Source organism: Oncorhynchus mykiss, chromosome 7 (assembly GCF_013265735.2).
Source record: "Oncorhynchus mykiss isolate Arlee chromosome 7, USDA_OmykA_1.1, whole genome shotgun sequence".
Taxonomy (NCBI): Eukaryota; Metazoa; Chordata; class Actinopteri; order Salmoniformes; family Salmonidae; genus Oncorhynchus; species Oncorhynchus mykiss.
The window spans coordinates 20,980,841-21,002,008 of NC_048571.1; the positions used below are offsets into that span (position 1 = coordinate 20,980,841).

General features: G+C 45.7%; 1 protein-coding gene across 15 annotated transcripts in view; it reads right to left on the reverse strand.

The window, feature by feature from the left end:
- LOC110527478 (bromodomain adjacent to zinc finger domain protein 2B) overlaps window positions 1-21,168 on the reverse strand; it is a 69,220-nt gene that overhangs the window by 28,864 nt on the left and 19,188 nt on the right. For all 15 annotated transcript variants that reach the window (XM_036982902.1, XM_036982895.1, XM_036982894.1 and 12 more), the window contains exon 3: window positions 208-387. In XM_036982902.1, coding sequence (XP_036838797.1) covers window positions 208-385 — 178 coding nt within the window. In that variant the 5' untranslated portion in view covers window positions 386-387. The remainder of the gene's footprint in view (window positions 1-207; window positions 388-21,168) is intronic.

Genomic DNA, 21,168 nt, shown 5'->3' on the forward strand with positions numbered 1-21,168 from the left:
CTATTCTATATATACAGACAGTGGTTATTAACCAGTGTCTCTGTAAACCAGTCTCTCTGTAGGAAGTGTAAAGTGTGTCTAAAGTGTGCATTTTGTGTATTTAGTCATATGCAGTTTAACAGGGTGTTGACCATGTGTGTGTGTGTGTGTGTGTGTGTGTGTGTGTGTGTGTGTGACGCACAGCACGGAGTGATGAAGCAGTCTTACCAGAGGTGCTGAGGGTAGATCCCAGTGAGGCTGCAGGGCTGGGGGCCAGACTGCTCTTGGAGTGGGGAGCCGGGGAGGACGAGGAGGAGGAAGAGGAGGAGGAGGCAGCAGGGGAGGAGGTGCGAGCGGTGGGCAGGGTGGGGGGCGCGGGGGAGGCCAGCCGCTCTCCAGACTCCATATCTGTCAAACACAATCCAATCAGCACCGTTACAAAAGCAGAGGAGAGAGAGAGAAAAGAGAGAAACACACACACACACCCCGCTGCCTGCCACACACACCCCGCTGCCCGCCACACACACCCCGCTGCCCGCCACACCACACTCACCCCACACACCCCCCACCTCCCATTCAGAGCTCATGGGCCCGGGGGGGGGGGGGGGGGGGGGGGGGGGGGGGGGGGGGTCACTAGTTCTTAAGGAGGGGGGTTGGGGTGGAATTAGTGACCATTATCACTTTAACATGACAGTAAATGACAAGTGTTCAGCTGAGAGGGGAGAGAAGAGGTTGTCTGACATTTTGGATGGACAAAACACACACATAGACTTTCTTTCTCACACACATAGTTCACACATGCACAGAAGCACATAGCGTGAATCTCTATTTGATTTACAAGAGTGTTCCCAGATCTTTTTACACGCAGTGAAACAGTTCCCCCTCTCACAGGGTAAAACAGTCCACCCTCTCACAGTGTAAAACAGTCCACCCTCTCACAGGGTAAAACAGTCCACCCTCTCACAGTGTAAAACAGTCCACCCTCTCACAGGGTAAAACAGTCCACCCTCTCACAGTGTAAAACAGTCCACCCTCTCACAGTGTAAAACAGTCCCCCCTCTCACAGTGTAAAACAGTTCCCCCTCTCACAGTGTAAAACAGCCCACCCTCTCACAGTGTAAAACAGTCCACCCTCTCACAGTGTAAAACAGTCCACCCTCTCACAGGGTAAAACAGTTCCCCCTCTCACAGTGTAAAACAGCCCACCCTCTCACAGTGTAAAACAGTCCCCCCTCTCACAGTGTAAAACAGTCCCCCTCTCACAGTGTAAAACAGTCCCCCCCCTCTCACAGTGTAAAACAGTCCACCCTCTCACAGGGTAAAACAGTCCACCCTCTCACAGTGTAAAACAGTCCACCCTCTCACAGGGTAAAACAGTCCACCCTCTCACTGGGTAAAACAGTCCACCCTCTCACAGTGTAAAACAGTCCCCCCTCTCACAGAGTAAAACAGTCCCCCCCCTCACAGTGGATGTAGTTAACAGGCAAACTAAAGCCTTCACAGTTCCACTTTCTTTCAGCCCTGTACAAAACATACAGAGGGCTTTCAAAGACTCCTCTAAGACCCAATAGGCCTCTCTCGGCTGTGGAACTATTGTGCTCCCATCCATTAACAGCCTTATAGAGAACTAGCATTACTGACAACACTGGCGCAAATAAACCTCGGGAGACAACGGCAAGGTTAGATGATTCCACTGTCGCTTATTTCTACTCCATTATTCCCTCCTACCCACCTTCTCCTACACAAACATTCAGGCAGGCAGAACACACACACATACACACACACACTCTCTCTCTCATGTACACACCCGTACACACACTCTCTCGCACGTACACACGCTTTCTCACACATGCACACACGTGCCACGCACACACACAAAATCTCTCCCATATCACACGGCCCCTGACTCTCTCCTCTCTCCTTCCGTTTTCATCCCTTTGCCTGACACTAATCCAGGTAGGAAAATCCCCTTGAAAAGCACAGTTTGCAGATTGTGTTTTACAGGCTGCCTTTCATATTGTGTCATTACACATAAACAGTCTGCCTTAGTCCCCCTCCTCTCTCTCTCTCTCCTCTGCAGCAGGCGCAGGGACACTGATTAGATCTCAGAGACAAAAGCTGCTATCCTCTGAATATCAAGTATCAGCCAGGAGCTAGGCTGGGGGGGAGGGGGGGGGGGTGTGGTACGCAAATGACAAGAAAACCTGCTGCAATCCTCGGGGATCTGGCTGCTGCCTGGCTACTGCGCGTGGTGCTGGAGGAGGACTGTTGCAGGGCGGCCATTGCGGTTCAGTTGTTTCTGTGGCAAATATGGGCCGTGCACTGTGTCCCCAATGGCACCCTATTCCCTATGTAGTGCACTGCTTTTGACCAGAGTGCTATGGGCCCTGGTCAAATGTAGTGGATTATGTAGGGACCAGGGTGTCATTTGGGACACACCCGTGATCATGTGTACTTACCAGAGAGGTCAAGGGTCAGTGGGAGGGACCCGTTCCTCATGCACTGACATGACAGGTCCATTTATCCAAATCATTAGGCCGTTTGTGGCTTCCTTTCTAACCGCGTGTTTTAGCAATAAAACCTCCGTTTTTGAATGACCGTGGTTTGCGAAAAGCTGTATCAATATTTTTCTAATTCAGTATAAAACACATTTTTCTCTCTGCTCAAATGTAAGTTTCACCATTGCACTGCTGTCACCATTGTCTCAGATAAACAGGTGACAATCAATAGCGGCTGGATGGAGATCAGGTTTTACGACGCAGATAAAAACTGTAAAAAACAACGGCTCATCTCTCCGACAAAATGAGACGGGGGGCTTATTTTGTGTCAGGTAGTCAACGGAGCGGATCATTCGGTGTGATTTCAAATGGCAATTCAGAGACGAGAGAGAGACAGAGAGAGAGACAGAGAGAGAGACAGAGAGAGAGACAGAGAGAGAGAGACAGAGAGAGGGGGAAAGAGAAAGAGAAGGCATTTTGTCTGAAGGAAACGCAGAAACAAACCCCACCAGGGATGAATGATGGCGTGTAAACCATTCCTGTCATTTCTCAATATCTGCACTTATGCCTCGGCCTGTCAAAACCCCAAGACGTGAAGAGAATTCATTTCCTCTAAAAAAGCGATTCCTTCTGGGGTAAAGAGAAGAAGAAGCAACCCTCCCCCTCATCTCATCTTACACAGCATCTCTGACAAGGGATTCTTTTTCTCCCCCACATGAGACAAAACGACTGTCCCTCTTCTTCTAATTCCGACGTCCACGACAACAAACTGATCACTTAGTACTATTAAATCTATTAAGAATCATACGATTGGAGCGGGGAGAGAATACCACCTGACGCAGCAAACAATGATTGCAACAATAATGGACCGCCAAGGTATTTAAGGATCCAATCCCGACTTAATTATGATAAATTAAAATGGATTTAGCATCAGAATTAGCTTGATTTTATAGGTAATTAACTGCGTGGCACAGTGGCGGTATAAGGCGGGCGGTATAATCTCCGTGAACGGCTAAATTAATTTGACTTAGGTAACGTTGAGCCAATCAGCGAGCTGCATTGCGACCAAACAGCAGGCCGCGGATGCTACGAGAGGAGAGATTTATGCTAATAGCCTCCAAATGATTTATAAGATGTGTTACCCCGGCAGAATCACAGTCACGTCCACATATACAACACACCATTCAGCTGCCAAAACAAGCTGCAAATGGTGGTAAGAATGGCCCTTCAGGAGATCTGCTGGGAATATAAACAGCTCGCTAGCTGGGTTTTTATGAGTGGATGTGGCCTCGATAGCAGCCTTCACATGTCCCTGCTATTGTGGAAGAAGACCCTCCTCCTCTTCTCTGCTGTGTGTGTGTGTGTGTGTGTGTGTGTGTGTGTGTGTGTGTGTGTGTGTGTGTGTGTGTGTGTGTGTGTGTGTGTGCGCTTAGACTAAAGGAGTGTGTGTGTGTATGTGTGTTTGTGAGCTTAAGACTATAGGAGTGTGTGTGTGTTTACATTATGTGTGTCGAATGACTGCATGTTTCGAGGAGGACAGCGCTGGGCCCTTGCTGGTAGTGTGCGTCTCTCTCTCTCTCCCCAGCCTCTTTCTTCTCCCCCCGCAGTAACAGATGGCCGATGCTAACAGAGATAATCCGGCAACAGTCATCAGCATGGATCAGCGGTAGTCAGAGTGTGGACACATTGTCTCCTCTCGCCCTAATGGAGGGAGCGAGAGAGGGGAAAACGCATTATTCCCCATGTCTTAACCCTATTCAAAGTCACACACTGCCTGCCTGCCTCTCAGTCTGAATCCTCCGTCTCTCTCTTTCTATCCTCTCTGTTTCTCTCCCCCTACAGCCCCTCAGTGTTGTGCCTATCTTCGCCTCTTCATCTCACATCTCCGCATTCAACAAACACCTTTATTCTTGTCTCTGTCATTTCCCCATCACACCAGAGAGAACATCTCAATCATAAAGGGCATAACATCCACTTGTAAATCCATACAGTGAATGAGGCGAAAATTAGCCACGATATGGATGCCACTGTAGTTGCATCTTCCTTGTACACACTGGTTAAACTGATTGGCTGGATGTGTGCGATGTGAAACTGGAGGCGGCCTCCTGAAGCGTGGAGCCGGCTCTGGGTTCCATTGGGGCTCTGCTGTGCGACGGTTGCCTGGTGATACTGGCGGCTCCTGTGTTGTCTCCGGCACCCGTCATGGCCAGTGTCCCGTGGCCTTGTTCAACACAATTAGAGGCCTTAATGCGACAAAGAACAGAGCAACCTGCAGCAGGCAGCACTCTGTACTGCGTCACCAATGGGACCCTATTCCCTATATAGTGGGGCTCTGGTCAAAAGCAGTGCACTGTATAGAGAATAGGGTGCCATTTGGGCCGTTTAGTATCACCGCTTCACTACACTACTTGGGCAGCAGAAATAGGAGAGTAAAGTTTGAGAGATTGGGGACAGAGCACGTATGCTCACTGCTGTTTACCAGACGCTCGTATTTGGTCCTTCTTTCAGCCCCTTTATTTATCGTGGATCTAGAAGTTATGTCATTGTAAACAGGCTTAAACTCCATCTAGACGTTTTCTTGCTGGCGTTTTGTACTTTCCATTGACCAAATATCTCTAGAGAGAGAGAGAGAGAGAGAGAGAGACAGAGAGACAGAGAGACAGAGAGACAGAGGGGGAGAGAGAGAGAGAGGAGAGAGAGAGAGAGAGAGAGAGAGAGGGAGGGAGAGAGAGAAGAGAGAGAAGGAGAGAGAGAAGAGAGAGAAGGAGAGAGAGAGATAGAGAAGAGAGAGAGGGAGAGAGAGAGATAGAGAAGAGAGAGAGGGAGAGAGAGAGGGAGAGAGAGAGGAGAGAGAGGGCGAGAGAGAGAGAGAGAGAGAAGAGAGAGAGAGAGAGAGAGAGAGAAGAGAGAGAAGGAGAGAGAGAATAGAGAGAAGGAGAGAGAGAGATAGAGAAGAGAGAGAGGGAGAGAGAGAGAGAGAGGGAGAGAGAGAGGAGAGAGAGGGCGAGAGAGAGAGAGAGAGAGAGAGAGAAGAGAGAGAGAGAGAGAGAGAAGAGAGAGAGAGAGAGAGAAAGAGGGAGAGAGAGAGAGAGAGAGAGGGAGGGAGAGAGAAGAGAGAGAAGGAGAGAGAGAAGAGAGAGAAGGAGAGAGAGAGAGAGAAGAGAGAGAGAGAGAGAGAAAGAGAGAGAGAAGGGTCATGGACCCAGACTGAGGAATTACCAGTATATCCCTCACTACACCCGACCTTGCACATTTCAGTCCCCACTGTTTACCTTTTCACGGTGTGTGTCTGTTTACTCATGGCTGTCTTGTTTGCACTAAACACTAAGTGACACAGACGAATCCAGATCGTTCTACTCAGATCCCCTCCCTACCCCGCCTACACACACACAAACACTACCACTAGGCAGGAAGTGACATGATGCCAACAGGAAGCCATGGCCTTTGTCCCGGGTTAAACCTCAGACTATTATCAGACTACTGAGTCACAGCACAGACAGCATCAGACAGACACGACGATGATGGGTAACAACAGTGACACAGCCTAGCACAGTTGGGCCAATGGGCACACCGCACAATGCCCCTGTGTGTGTTGACTGTTAAGTGGCCACAGTCTGCTCTTTAAACCCCGCCCCTTTTCTGCACACTCGCCCAGCGACAGATGGCAGAGCAGAGCATGTTGGGAAGGGCAACATCTCTCACCCCATTACACCGCCTTGGCAGCGGTATCCTTCCTGTACTGTTGCAGCCAATCCACAGACCGCTTTTAATTCACCAGAGCCCAACTCCACTGCAAGGCCGCTAGTGGTGACTGTCAGGGCAATAACACACCGACAGGGAAAAACCGCTCAGTCCTCCTGTACTGAAAGACTTGATTCACAGTCATAAACATGCAGACAGGCAGCCGGATTCTACACTCCCACTGCAATCTGTGTTGTGGTTTTCAGCGACAATAATGTGATATTGGGCCCGGGATGGAAACCACTGAAGAGAGGGGTAGCTGAGCTTGTCACTTGTGTTAGATGTCAAATGTCTGTCTGTGACAGAACTGTCACAGCTAGAACTTACTCTGCTCGCCTACAACTAAACTCAACTCAGTATAACTTCAACTGACTGGAGAGAATCTAACGGGAGGCCTACATTTTCTACCAGTCTATTCCTTTACAAGAGTGTCTTAAATAATGCCACTGCACCCCCCCCCCCCCCCCCAAAACATTTATACAATCAAATAAAAAAGCCTTTTGTGAACTAACACAACTTTTCCCCTTCCCCTTGCTAGCTCTGTCTTTGCTGATTGCTACTTTATTGAGGAAAAAATGTACTTGCGATGACTGAGATATGTGGGTGTCCCACCTAGCTATCTTAAGATGAATGCACTAACTGCATGTCGCTCTGGATAAAAGAGTCTGCTAAATGACTCAAATGTTCATGTAAAAATGTCTACGTACCTCAGTGAGGAGGAACAGGCCCTTCGGGCCACTAGGACCCTGTCCCTCCTGGAATGCAGCAGTCTGCAAGGGAGGAAACATTACATTCTACACGCCACACAGATAGACTGGTACTTCTCAGCTAACCTACAGTAGGAATATATCTCCTGACACGTCAACAACACCGGGAATAAGATGGGAAATGTGTTTCCTCTGTCGTTTTGGGAAGCAGAAATCCTTTTTCACTCAGGCTGCTTTTTGGAAGAGAAAGGAGGGGTAGGTAGGTGTCGACTGGCAGGCCTACGTAGCAAACATCTCTACCCACCTAAGCAATAGTAGGCGAAACGCTGCTCAATTTGCATATAGAGCCATCATCAAATATGTCCCCATGGAAACCTTGTGGGGTCTTAAGATCATTAGCCACACCAAAGCCCAACGCAGGCAGACAGGCAGCTCTCTCAGTGAGTGATTCAGTCCTGATGAATTTGCTATTCTTCCACCCTCTGCTCTCTCTCCACAAGCCAATCTCTCCCTCATTACCGCCCGTCGCAGCACATTCAGATCTGCCCCAAACCGGATATATTTAGAAGTCTCCATTACGCAGAGAGAGAAAAGGAATGTGTGTGTGTGTGTGTGTGTGTGTGTGTTCCACAACGAACAAACACCATAGAGACACGGACACAGAGCGAGGCAAGCCAACGCTTGTTAGGGATAATAACACTTGGCTGTTACTATACATGACATATACTCTTCCTGGTTCCTACCCTTGTTCCGTTCTAAATCATCTACTCTGCACTGCTTCTTCCTCCAGGCTCCATCACCGGTGAGGATCTATTACTGATCATTATTATATTACATTCAATTGGTGTGAGAAGGACCGTAAATGAGACAAATCTGATACTTTCAGATAGACAAGAAGACTCCGAAAATGTCATAGCAACATAGATATCCAGCCACGTGGCTGGGCTGTAAAAGGCTGTAATACTTGAGACCTGACATTTATAACATGTCATTTTGATCGGTGGAGAATTATACACTTCATACCACTTCAGCAAACTCTACTTTAACACACACACACACACACACACATTCACTGTAAGCATCATTGTCATGTTCATTTCAAGTGTCAATTGGTCCCCTAAGAGGTGGTTCACCAAAAAAGCAATTTGAAACAAAGTAAAAAGATTTATTCATACAGGATTGGATTGACACAGTTCACACAGAGCTGGGTCGATTCACCAAAAGGCCACAGCTTTTGCTTCCAGGTCCAGTCCAACATTAGAACAATCACAACATTTTCCATCGGGGTACAATAAACAGTCTAGTACTGTGTGTATCAGCCACAACAGCCATGTGTGTGGGCATAGGGGAGAAATGGAACAGGAGGGGGCTTAGCAACACAGGGAAGACAGAGAGAGAGAGACAGAGAGAGAGAGACAGAGAGAGAGAGACAGAGAGAGAGAGAGACAGAGACAGAGACAGAGACAGAGACAGAGAGAGGGAGAAGGAGAGGGAGAGGGAGAGAGAGAGAGAGAGAGAGAGAGAGAGAGGGAGGGAGGGAGAGATCGACTGCTACACTCCAGATATGCATAATACAGATGACATGCATGTCAAACGCAAGACAAAACGAAAGTGACAGAATCGTGGAGTGTCCTGCGAGCATCAGCACAGCCCGGTTTAGCCAGCAACAGAGCTAACTGTTATAAATACACACCGCAATGACAGAAGCAACAATCTCTCCCATCAAGTCTGACTCTGCCTATTTTCCTGGAATTAAATAGGCCTAAACTTTTAGGCAATTCAAATGGGCCAACTTCGGTGCAATTCAATACATTTTACACATCTCATGCTTAGTCATTCAAACGACAAAATGTGTCAATGATATGTACATTTACACACTATTATAGGATTATAATGACTTTTTTTTCATGAATGTCTAGCCACTTCTAAGCTGAGGGGGATATACCAGTGACTAAGAAGAGACGGCCAATGCTTCACTCCTGATCAAGCATTCCTTAGTGCAGACAGAAATATGTGGTCAAAGCTCATTCTATGTGACTCCACTTTGACTGTATCAGCTGACGGCGGAGAGATATGCTCGTAGAATTGGCATTGATAAAACGGACATTCCCGTCACATTCAAATGAATGCTGGGGTTTTAGGCTGCGTTTCTGCATAAGCCCGTTGTGACGTTTGCTGATTGCTACTTTATTGAGGTAAAAATGTACTTGCGATGACTGAGATATGCAGGAGTCCCACCTAGCTATCTTAAGATGAATGCACTAACTGCATGTCGCTCTGGATAAAAGAGTCTGCTAAATGACTCAAATGTTCATGTAAAAATGTCTACGTATCTCAGTGAGGAGAAACATTTGACTGAATGTTCCCTTGGTGGGTGTACCGGCGGCCATATTTGATATTCAGTGGCTGTAGGCTTTACCAGGAGTCCTGGTTTACTAAAAACCCTCAGCCGAGTTGTAAACCCCTTAACACTGGTGGCTCAGCCTAATGTTCCTTTAGCACAGGAAGACGAGGACTAGCAGGATAGAGATATCCCATTAAATGTTGATGTTTCCCGCTGCTGTCTGAATGTGTACGTGTTGCAGTGTGTTGGGCTGGGCCTGAGAGCTCTCTGTGTGTGTAATGAGCTCATGTACTGTTGTCGTGGCTAAATGAAGCCTCCAGGCTCCCTCTCAAAGCTTGTTTCCTATATCCTACCTCCCCCCCAGTTCCCCTCTGCTCACTCCTGCTGGAGCTTGGCTGGTTTTTACAGCGCCCGGACGCATTCTTGAGTTCGCATAATTGTGTAATTATGATTTCAGTTAAAGAGATAGCCTCGTGTTTGATTTCATCTGACTGAGCTGTGCAAATAGGCAACACGGCATATGCAGAGCAGATACCTACTCTTCTACATGTGTAGAGGACTAACGGAGGTTGCAGGGGGTGTGCTGCAGCATCTGTCTGTATCAACGGGCAGGTGTTAGTGCACACGTGTGTCGTTTCACGACCAGGCCCGTTCAGGACACCTTCCACAAGTAAAACTGATGGAAGACCGAGGAGGCTAGCTAGTCCTCGAAATCGCAGCAACAACTACCACAATCCTGCGACAGCTACAGCAGCTCGGTTGTCAGAGACGCCGCTGAACGATAGGCTTTTGGTGACATTTCGATTATTAGTGCTGGGAACTGAATTGACGCTCTACTGTCTGTTCAACACGGGGGAAAGCAGGCTGGAAAAGAGTCTGTGGTCCTTTATTGACAGAGCGGGAGAGAACTCAGCAGGCAGAAGGCCACTCCGTTCTGCTCCAATGCTACATGAGAGAGGCCAGTGCGCGCACACGCACACGCACACACACACACACAGAGTGCAGCAGGTGAGATAGCTAGCTGCCTGTGCATCACACGCTGCAATCTCTCAGCGTCTTGCTCGGGGAGAAGAGAGAGAAGCGCTCTGACATTTTATGAAGCACTCGGCAGAAAGAAAAGCAGCGAGCGGGCCCGCCTGCGTGTAATGGCGGCTGGACTGGCATTCTCTCCCACGTTTGCCTGATATCATCTTCCCTCATTAGCATAATCTAATCAATTTCAGAAAATTGCCTTTTAATTACCAAGAACACGCTCCTCTCACTCTCAGAAGAACCCCTGTCTTCGAAAATCTCTCTCTAGAAACCAAACTAGAGCTGTAGAAACCAAACTAGAGCTGTAACTGAAGTAGGGCTGAGACTTAGAAATAACTAGAGACATGCCCACGATTATATCATCTTTCAGGAAATGACCTACAATTAAAGATGCCATAATTGTTGTGTCAATACGTCTTATTAATAGCATCATTAATGTTATACGTTATTGATTAACAGATAATAGCCTTAAATAGCTCTTCGTCTTCAAGGAAAAGTGAAAATATAGCCTGAAGTGTAAAAATCCTTAACAGTATTTAGCTACAACTGACTATTTCCGGCTCCTATATGTAACAAGTAGAGCCTAATGACTAAAAACGTTGCCATTAAAAGGGACCCTGCATAAAAAAATGGGGATCTATAGCAGTGATTAATCCTGCACCGTGTTGTTGTGGCCTGACAGCCTCTCTGTTGAACAATGATTAACAGTCAATGACTCCACTCACCCCAGCAGCGCTAACACACTGTTTACATTAGCCCTGCTCCCATAGAGGCCAATGCTACGGGCGCTATGCTAACAGCAACGGTCACCTGGCTTAGCTACACACATTACAGTCACTGTAAAAAGTACTGCCAGCGTGATAAGACGATTCCACCATGTGTGGGAGGATACGGTGCGGCCCAATCCCTGCGTGTATCATCCATCCTACACCGCAACCTTCAACTAAGCCTCTTTCATTAATGTGAGAAATTTGCATTTGTGATGAGAATGGGGGAGGGACCCGAGAGACATCTTTTAGATGAAAAAAAAAAACCCAACAAGGAAATACATTTGAACGTCTAACACTCATTTACAATTATATTACATTACAAGTTTGAAAGCACAGCGGAGTCAAAAGATGTATTCTGTATTCGCGAAGGGTTTTAATAAATAAAAGAAAAGAATAAAACACCCCAGGCAAATAAACTCTGACACTCATTTCGCACAACCTTTAATGACAACCCAAGCAAAAAATGACAGACAGATACTGCACCGCCTTCCCTCCCATGCTAACCAATTAGGCTGGAATTTCAAACAGAAGACAATCAGCTTCACTTTGGGCTCCATTGACTCGTGCTAATTTGGATGAAATTGCTGTACCTTAAGAGTGCCGAAACAGACCAAGCATCTCTTTTGTACAAGTCACTGGCTTTCACCGTTAGCGGCACTAAATTGAATGTGTCTAGTTGCACATGCATTTTCTTCCATCATTGTCAGGTAATATGATTTGTGCAGCAAATGGCGTTGAACACTTAACATGTCCGGCTAGCTGAGCCAACATACGTTTGTTTTTCCTTCTGTTTCTTCAATTCACAAACGTACTTTATTTTAATGACGCAGAACATGTCGCCACATGTTATGCAGTGATGACCAGGTGCTGAAACGTGATGACTAGGCGCCCGGAGTTTTTCCCGGGGACAAGTAACATGGCAAGGGAAAACTCATGGCTCTGGTGATGAGTTGAAGATTCTTCTCACATATTTGGCTCAAATTCTCTCCAATTCTGTCCAGGCTAACCTTAAAACACCCTTTAAAACTCTTGAAGATGACTGAGGTTGGGGTTCTGAGCAGATGGTGTAGTAGCCTATCTTCACACATTTGCTCCCTCCTTGTATGATTTTCAATGATAAACCAGAACAGAAACCCCCACTTCCTGACTGTGTTCAACTTCATAGTTACAGTAAACCCCGACAGAGCAGCAGTGACTCCAACAATAACGGACTGGTTTCACAAACGCTTTCAGCACAACGACTGTTTATCCCTCTCTCATTGCCCCACAGCAACACGAGCTGTGCTACAGTGCTATGGCAGCGTTTGATGTGAAACTGGAACCCATCTGGCTCCTCCTCGGGAGCTCAGCACTTCCTCATAGCGAGGAGCCAATCACAGCGTTTCCTGCTGCCCCCTGTCACCAGATATCTGAACTTTGGTAGGAGTAGCAGTGGACAGGGAGAGAGAGAAATAGCCTGAAAACAGTTAAAGCTCTGTAGGCTATTTTCTTATATTTCTTCTGTTTCCACTGAGACACGATTCAACCAAGCAGGTGTAGCTTGGATTTATGCCCCAGGAGTAGACTCCCCATTTGGCCAGCCGGATACCGGAGTCCACCTCATCTGTTGATACCACTCACCCACAGGAAATCAAGCCAGAGACCACTGTTGGAGGGTCTGCCTGGTCAGCCAGACAAAATACAGGTTTGGATTACAGAGCAGTGGGATTCATGTTTGATCCCTGGGGGCGAGAATGTTCTCTCTGCTGCTCAGCTATACGTCTCACACAGGCATGTACACACGCACACACACACACTCACTCCCCCCCCCCCCCCCCCCCCCCCCCCCGCCCCTGTGTAATATCTATATCATGCGATCAGAGTCAAGACCTCATGGATCCACACACCTGCCAGAGACAGATGTTCAGAGTAAATCACATCAAACCTGTGAGGGAAGAATAGCTCCATAGCTACGCAGGCTGGCTGAAGTGCAAACACCTGCACCCGACAACAGCACTGCCGATGGTCGCAACAGCCACACGCACACATGCAAACACGCACACGCAGACAAAGGAGAGATTCTCTCTTTCATTCACATTGACTCAACTTCTGTCTTTTCTCCATTCTATTGGTGTCTTTTTCTTGAGCTGAGAGTTTTTTTTTCTTCAATTGCACAATTGTTATGGGAGAACCAGACATCCCTTCAAAGACAAACAAGTCATAACAAAGCAAAGATCCGGGCAGGCAGGCAGGCAGGCAGGCAGGCAGGCAGGCAGGCAGGCATTTCAATTGGAAAGACAACATGCGAGATACTGTAGCCTAGTCTATTGTATCTGCGCTTTAAGCTACACTACTTTGATTATTATGGCAGATTCTGATTTCCTATAACAACAAACTCAATAGACTCCATAGACAATGAACTCAGTGACACAGCAGAGAGCAGGATTTACACACAAAATAACATGTTAAGATTTCCTGTCAACCAATGCTGTGCACTTCCTGGTCTGTGAGTTGTAGGGAGGGGTTGGTGGTCTGGAGATAAAACAGACACCCTTCACGCCTCGTGCCCCAGAAACAGGAAGAGGCTGTGAGTGAAACAGCAGCCCGACATTATCTGAGCTCTCTCTCTCTCCCTCTGCTATCCTGAAATTCCATTCTCCTCCTGTGAACAACAGACGTCACTCTGGGAGCGTCCATCTTGGGTCGCAAATGCACCGCTGGCTGCCTAACAGACAATAACAGCAGGAGCAGTTGTGTCATATCTGCCTGCCAGAGGGGGTGTGTGTGTGTTTGTGTGTGTGTTGCCTAATGGTTTTTGCCCTGTTCAGTACACAAGGGCTTCTTGAGCCACCAGGGCTGAACATTTTGACGGTTCTATTTTACATATGTCTTCATGAGTGGATACTATTGTTATTCAGATCAAAGGGGGGAGGAGAAAGAGAGAGAGAGAGAGGGAGAGCGGGAATGAGAGAGGGAGATGGATCAGATGTCCTGAATATATTAAGGTTTTGGAGTGGATACACACTGAATATGCTCACAGTTTGTTTAGATGTATGTGACAACACGGTGCCATTTCCCCCCTAAAGCTATATTCAGATATATTAGTATCACTTGGGTGATTTCCATAAACAGAATGTCTTGACGACGACAATATTATCCAGAACAAACACATGCATCCTACTGTTCTTATGCATTTAAAACACACACACACACACACACACACACACACACACACACACACACACACACACACACACACACACACACTATTAGGCACAGTGACTCAAACACACTGTACTGTACTTTAAAAGCATCACATATTTGTGTGTGTGTTTATGTGTGTAGGCGGGGGGGGGTTTGCATGTGTGCGTGCAGTATGGCTGAATGCACTAGTGTTTGAGGGCTGTGTGACTGAAACAGAATACAGCTGAGGTGACTGACTGACTGTGAGACATCCTCATTGTCACTTGTGACCACAGTAACCAAGGTTTTGGTGAAGCCGTTTACATTACACGCACGCACTCACGTACACACACACAACCTACTCACTTCCCCTCACAGAACACACACACCTTCACAGGGGAATTTTGGCGAAACGAGTTTGCTATATTCACGTCAGTTTGCAACGCACCTCTTTTCGTGTGCTGCACTTGCATTCAGTAGTGTCTATGAATCGCCTGATTATGAAGGCGATAATGAATGAAAGGTGTATACTTATTTTACATTGTATGTGGTTCTGTCCTGGTGCTGTTCTTGTAAATTCAGGTTCTGTATTATGTCATGTTTTATGTTTTGTGTGGATCCCAGGAAGAGTAGCTGCTGATTTAGCACTAGCTAATGGGGATCCTAATAAATACACACACACACACACACACACACACACACACACACAGTCTGTAAATCTGCTACCACAGAATACCAGACACACACACAGCCACAGACAGACAATAGCTAACTACATCTAAATAACCACTCTGTGGCTAGCTTAAATCTGCACCCCGATTTCCCAGAAAACAAGATAATTATACTAGTAAGAAACCCACCAAAGGAATCATGATAAGCCATCACTAAAATCAGCATAATATACCATCACCAAAATCAGCATAAAACACCGTCACTAAAATCAGCATAATATACCATCACTAAAATCAGCATAATATCTTCTCTAGGATTGGGGGCGCTATTTTCACATCCGGATAAAAAGTGTGCCCAAAGTAAACTGCCTGCTACTCAGGCTCAGAAGCTAGGGTGTGCATTTAATTTAGATTTGGATAGAAAACACTCTACAGTTTCTAAAACTGTTTAAATAATGTCTGAATAATGAACTGATTTGGCAGGCGAAACCCCGAGCACAATCCATCCAGGGACATTTTTGTCAATCTGTTTTCCATTGGTTTTCTATGGAAAGCCCATTTTAATATAAATATGCTTGCAGTTCCTATAGCTTCCACTTTAGAAATTGGTTGATGTTTTTCTTTCGAGAAATGAAGAAGTACGGCTGTCCAGAACGAGGGTCGAGCCTAGGGCTCTCTAATGTTTTGATGCGCGCGACCTGGAACGCGCTTTCTTTGTTTTCCTCCACAGTTTATCCCGCCTTAAATTTAATCGATTATTTACGTAAAAAAATACCTAAAGTTGTATTAGGAAAGTTGTTTGAAATGTTTGGATCAAGATTACAGGTAACTTATAAGATATTTTGTCGTCATGTTGCGCAAGTTGGAACCAGTGTTTTTTAAATTATTTTTATTATTGCACTTGTGAATGAATATATGAAAGTTAAATATGTTTTATTATTTTATTTTAATTTGGCGCTCTGCCATTTAACCGGATGTTGTCAAATCGATCCCATTAACGAGATTTGAGCCATAAGAAGATATACCATCACTAAAATCAGCATAATATACCATCACTAAAATCAACATAATATACCATCACTAAAATCAGCATAATATACCATCACTAAAATCAGCATACTATACCATCACTAAAATCAGCATAATATACCATCACTAAAATCAGCATAATATACCATCACTAAAATCAACATAATATACCATCACTAAAATCAGCATAATATACCATCACTAAAATCAGCATAATATACCATCACTAAAATCAACATAATATACCATCACTAAAATCAGCATAATATACCATCACTAAAATCAACATAATATACCATCGCTAAAATCAGCATAATATACCATCACAAAAATCAGCATAATATACCATCACTAAAATCAGAAAAATATACCGTCACTAAAATCAGAAGAATATACCATCACTAAAAGCAACATAATATACCATCACTAAAATCAGCATAATATACCATCACTAAAATCAGAAAAATATACCGTCACTAAAATCAGAAGAATATACCATCACTAAAATCAGCATAATATACCATCACTAAAATCAGCATAATATACCATCACTAAAATCAGCATAATATACCATCACTAAAATCAGCATACTATACCATCACTAAAATCAGCATAATATACCATCACTAAAATCAGCATAATATACCATCACTAAAATCAACATAATATACCATCACTAAAATCAGCATAATATACCATCACTAAAATCAACATAATTTACCATCACTAAAATCAGCATAATATACCATCACTAAAATCAACATAATATACCATCGCTAAAATCAGCATAATATACCATCACAAAAATCAGCATAATATACCATCACTAAAATCAGAAAAATATACCGTCACTAAAATCAGAAGAATATACCATCACTAAAAGCAACATAATATACCATCACTAAAATCAGCATAATATACCATCACTAAAATCAGAAAAATATACCGTCACTAAAATCAGAAGAATATACCATCACTAAAAGCAACATAATATATCATCACTAAAATAAGCATAATATACCATCACTAAAATCAGAAGAATATACCATCACTAAAATCAGCATAATATACCATCACTAAAATCAGCATAATATACCATCACTAAAATCAGCATAATATACCATCACTCAAATCAGCATAATATACCATCACTCAAATCAGCATAATATACCATCACTCAAATCAGCATAATCACTGTCACCGTCATGAGTCATAATAAACGTCATCATCTTCATCTTCATAACTTCAAGGTTATTTAGTTACACATTCCTTTCTTTAGGCTATACTGTAGTTGTGGGAAGTGGGTACAGTGTCTCTCAGGCAGTACAATAAAGGCCATGTTTAGTGTCTGTCTCCTCCTAACAGCAGCAGTAGTGGTTACTGGTGACAATGCTTTTTATTGCAGGCATGAAAGAGAGGCCACTCCACACTGGGACAGGGAGGGGCTCCACATCTGTCTCCCCCTGGCTCAGGCCTTGCTGCACACACACACAGCTCCTGTTACCACAGAAAGTCCTCTGAAGTGTGTGTGTGTGTGTGTGTGTGTGTCTGTGTGTGTGTGTGCAGCACACCTGAGACAGGGGGAGACGGATGTCAGCCATCACAGGACAATCTCACCTCCAACACAGCGAGATACATTAACCCTCTCTAAACCCTCTCTAAAGGGATGACGAAGCAGCTCTTAGGACAGCCTCTCCTCTACACCCCCCCCCCCCCCCGCCACACACACACACACACACACACACACACACACACACACACACACACACACACAGCATAATACAAGTATAATAAAGAGTACTGACAGCACCTACTGATTACTCAGTAAGTGTGATATTCCAGAAGAAAACAAATGATTTCCTTGATGCACTGTAAATAAAAGTGTAGCCTCTGTACTGTACCACACTTACTGCTGTGTGGTGGGTGGGCGGGTGTGCGTTTTTCAGCCTTGGTACGGGCACTTATAACTGTAGCATCAAGGGCAGAGGGTGGCGATTCTTAAAATCCTCCTTCACACGGTCATTCTAGACCTCTCCAGTCCTCGCTTGTTCCTCCTGTGTCCTTCAGATGAAGACAGTGGGAGCTGCATTTCACTCCCTGTGTATTCCTAGCTCCGTTGAGCTACTGAACCATGCAATCTATAGGCTAAACTCTATACACTTTAGGCATAATTTATTACTATAGCCTAATCTATACATTCATCAATAATAATATCATTTTCCTTCTGAGATCCAATTGACTGTTTCAACAGTAAATGTGTTCTGTCTAGTTGGGTTCTTCTTTCTTAATATTTTTTAAACGTTCTATATTTCAACACCTCGGAAAGTCATTGATACTTGATCATATCGTATCACTATAGGCAGAGTGTAGTGTGTCTGTTGCCTGGACAGAATGGCTCAGACTAGTGGGATAGAGAAGGAATAGTCTGTCTCGGGACTGAAAGGCTCCAGATCAGGACATCATCCATTTGGACTGTTTTCCTACAAAACTTATGGAGAAATACGGAGCCCTTCATCCCCTTTCCGCCCACCATAGCTATTAATATTTCTCACAGAGCCCTTCCCCCATGTCCCACTAAGGCTAGGAATTCCTGCTGAAATAGAGTCAAGTCTGAGGATTAGAGGATTAGAAAAAGTGATGCAAAAAAAAAAAGAATCATTTGTCCATCTCTCTCTTTTCTTGTTTCACACACACAAGTACACCCACTTGCCTAAATTAACTTGAGTAGCCAACCCGCATTGTCCGCTTAAAACAAACAAATGAGCAACAGTGACTGACGACGCTATACATCGTTTTAATTAGGACCTAGTAGTCTGCATCAAACACCTCTGACTTTTCCATCCTATATTAAAAAATTATTAGCATTATAATTCCCGAGCTTCTTGCGATCCAAAAATGTTTTCCCTGGAAGCCGCCGTGATGGGAGGCCGTGTGAATGCAATATTAATTTTGCTGCAGGAGAACAATCTATGCATAACAATGAGCGGGCCTAATGAAAGCAGCCATCAAACCTGCAACACATACATATTAAACTACCGGGACCTCTGCGTGTCATTCGCTTAGTGCATCATTTGTTCACCCCGTTTTTTTCTCTTTGCCTCCTGACCTTTCCCCGTATCTCTCCTCTTTCTCCTCACTCTCCGTTTCTCCTTCGGTGCTGAAAATACGGAGGTGTTATGGCATTCTGGACGTGTCCGTTAGCGTCAGAGGGTCAGAGGGTAAATGGTGGATGGAACGTTTAAAAAAAAATGGTTTTACATCCGCTGTAAAGGGACTGCTGGGTAGCGTCAATACTCTGAAAATATAATTGTGATGACAAGTATAACAGATAATCCAGACATTTTGACAGTCTCCTAACCCCTCGCTAACAATCACCTGACATTTGACCATAAACATACATCAAATCCACCAGTATCAGACTGTAGGCATCACTCATAGCTAATGTCATGTAATCATGTAATCATGGTTGCTGTATAGAGGGCTACAACAGGCTAACTGCTCCTCCCTCCTCCTCCCCAGCCTCCAGCCGTGCTTCTTCACAGCACTGGTGTCTCTTTCCCTCCCTGCCTGCCTCCCTCCCTGTCTGGGAAATCTATCCTTCCACCTGACAGTGGCCATTTTAAGGCCTCTCTTGCCTCCTGGTAAACAATGGGAGAGGGATAATTGATCAAACAGCAAGGGAACCCTGGAGGAGGAAGGTCACCGCCCGCCAGCCGAGAGAGAAACACTGAGGGAGAGGGGGATATGATGAGGTGTGTGCGTGTGCCTGCCTGCGTGTGTGTGTAAAGGCAGGGAGGGGGGAGGGGGTCAGGAGGGGGATGGTTCTCTGACGTTCCCGGAGCTGCCATTTCTCTTCCCTGACAAAGACTCCATCTGCCACCGAGCCATTTGCTGCCTGCCGAGTCGAGAGCGCATTCCACACGCCGCGTTCACCTTGGTGTCACCTCTACGTTGAGCTCTGCTGACGGTGTAGACACGCGCAGACACACACACTCTAAGAATATTGCCCATACACGCACAAACACTCTTTCTTTCTTTCTTTCTTTCTTTCTTTCTCTCACACACACACACACACACACACACACACACACACACACACACACACACACACACACACACACACACACACACACACACAGTTTCTGTGTCGTTCCTCTCCTAAGCTGCAGCAGCCCCCCTCCCCCTCAGCACTACTGATATCACTGGGCAACCATCTCCGCTGTGCATTGTGGGAGTGTCTCGGGGGTTGACAACGCATCAGGGACTGAGGGATTCACACACTTCTGAGAGAGACCCAGTGGCATGGAGGGAGAGGGAGAGAAAGATGGCATTTTAAAGAGGAAGCTGAATTTCACCTGCAATTACCGTAGCTCGGGGGCACGCGGCTTGGTTAAGAGACATTTCATCCCCCCACGCTGCTGAGAGTGAGAGACTGTCATGTGTGTGTGCGTGCGTGCATCGCTCGCCCTAAGTGGCGAAACAATGGAGGGACGGAGAAAATAGAATAGAAAAATATTCTCTCTCTCTCTCAGGGATGAAAGAGAGAAAGGCAGCTGGGGCTCTAACTACCAAATGAAACGCGAGGCCCATTCAGTGGGTCCCTGCCTGGCCATCTGCACACCAGACCAGACATCTGAGCTGAGCAGCAAACCTCTGGGCCTCTCCACACACACACATATATACACACACACACACACACACACAGAGAAACACACACACGAGCCCTGCCTAACCTTTCACTCACTAGGCAAAACAGCCTGATTCAGTCTCATTATCGATTCCATTCCTTTCTTTACTTCCTTATTTATGTGCAATGCCCCAGAGCAGCTGGGGGGAGCCTCCTCTCCCTCTCCCAGCTGAGATGGAGCCGTAATGACTTCCCTGAGGCTCAGGCTCCTCACAGTTTCACCAGCGTTCTCTGTGTGACTCTATCTCTCTCAGTGAGGAGAGTGACTACACAAATACAGTAATGATCTCTCCCTGGGAGACATTGGCTTCGGGGCTCCTGGCACCGCAAGTGGGCTTTTCTGGCCCCTGCAGGGACTCCATACAACTCCAATTCCCTCAGCATGGACCCCCCAACAGGATCAACACCCCCCCCCCCACAACATAATAACACCTGCATAAGCTCTCAAAGAAAGAAAGAAAGAAAGAAAGAAAGAAAGAAAGAAAGAAAGAAAGAAAGAAAGAAAGAAAGAAAGAAAGAAAGAAAGAAAGAAAGAAAGAAAGAGCGCG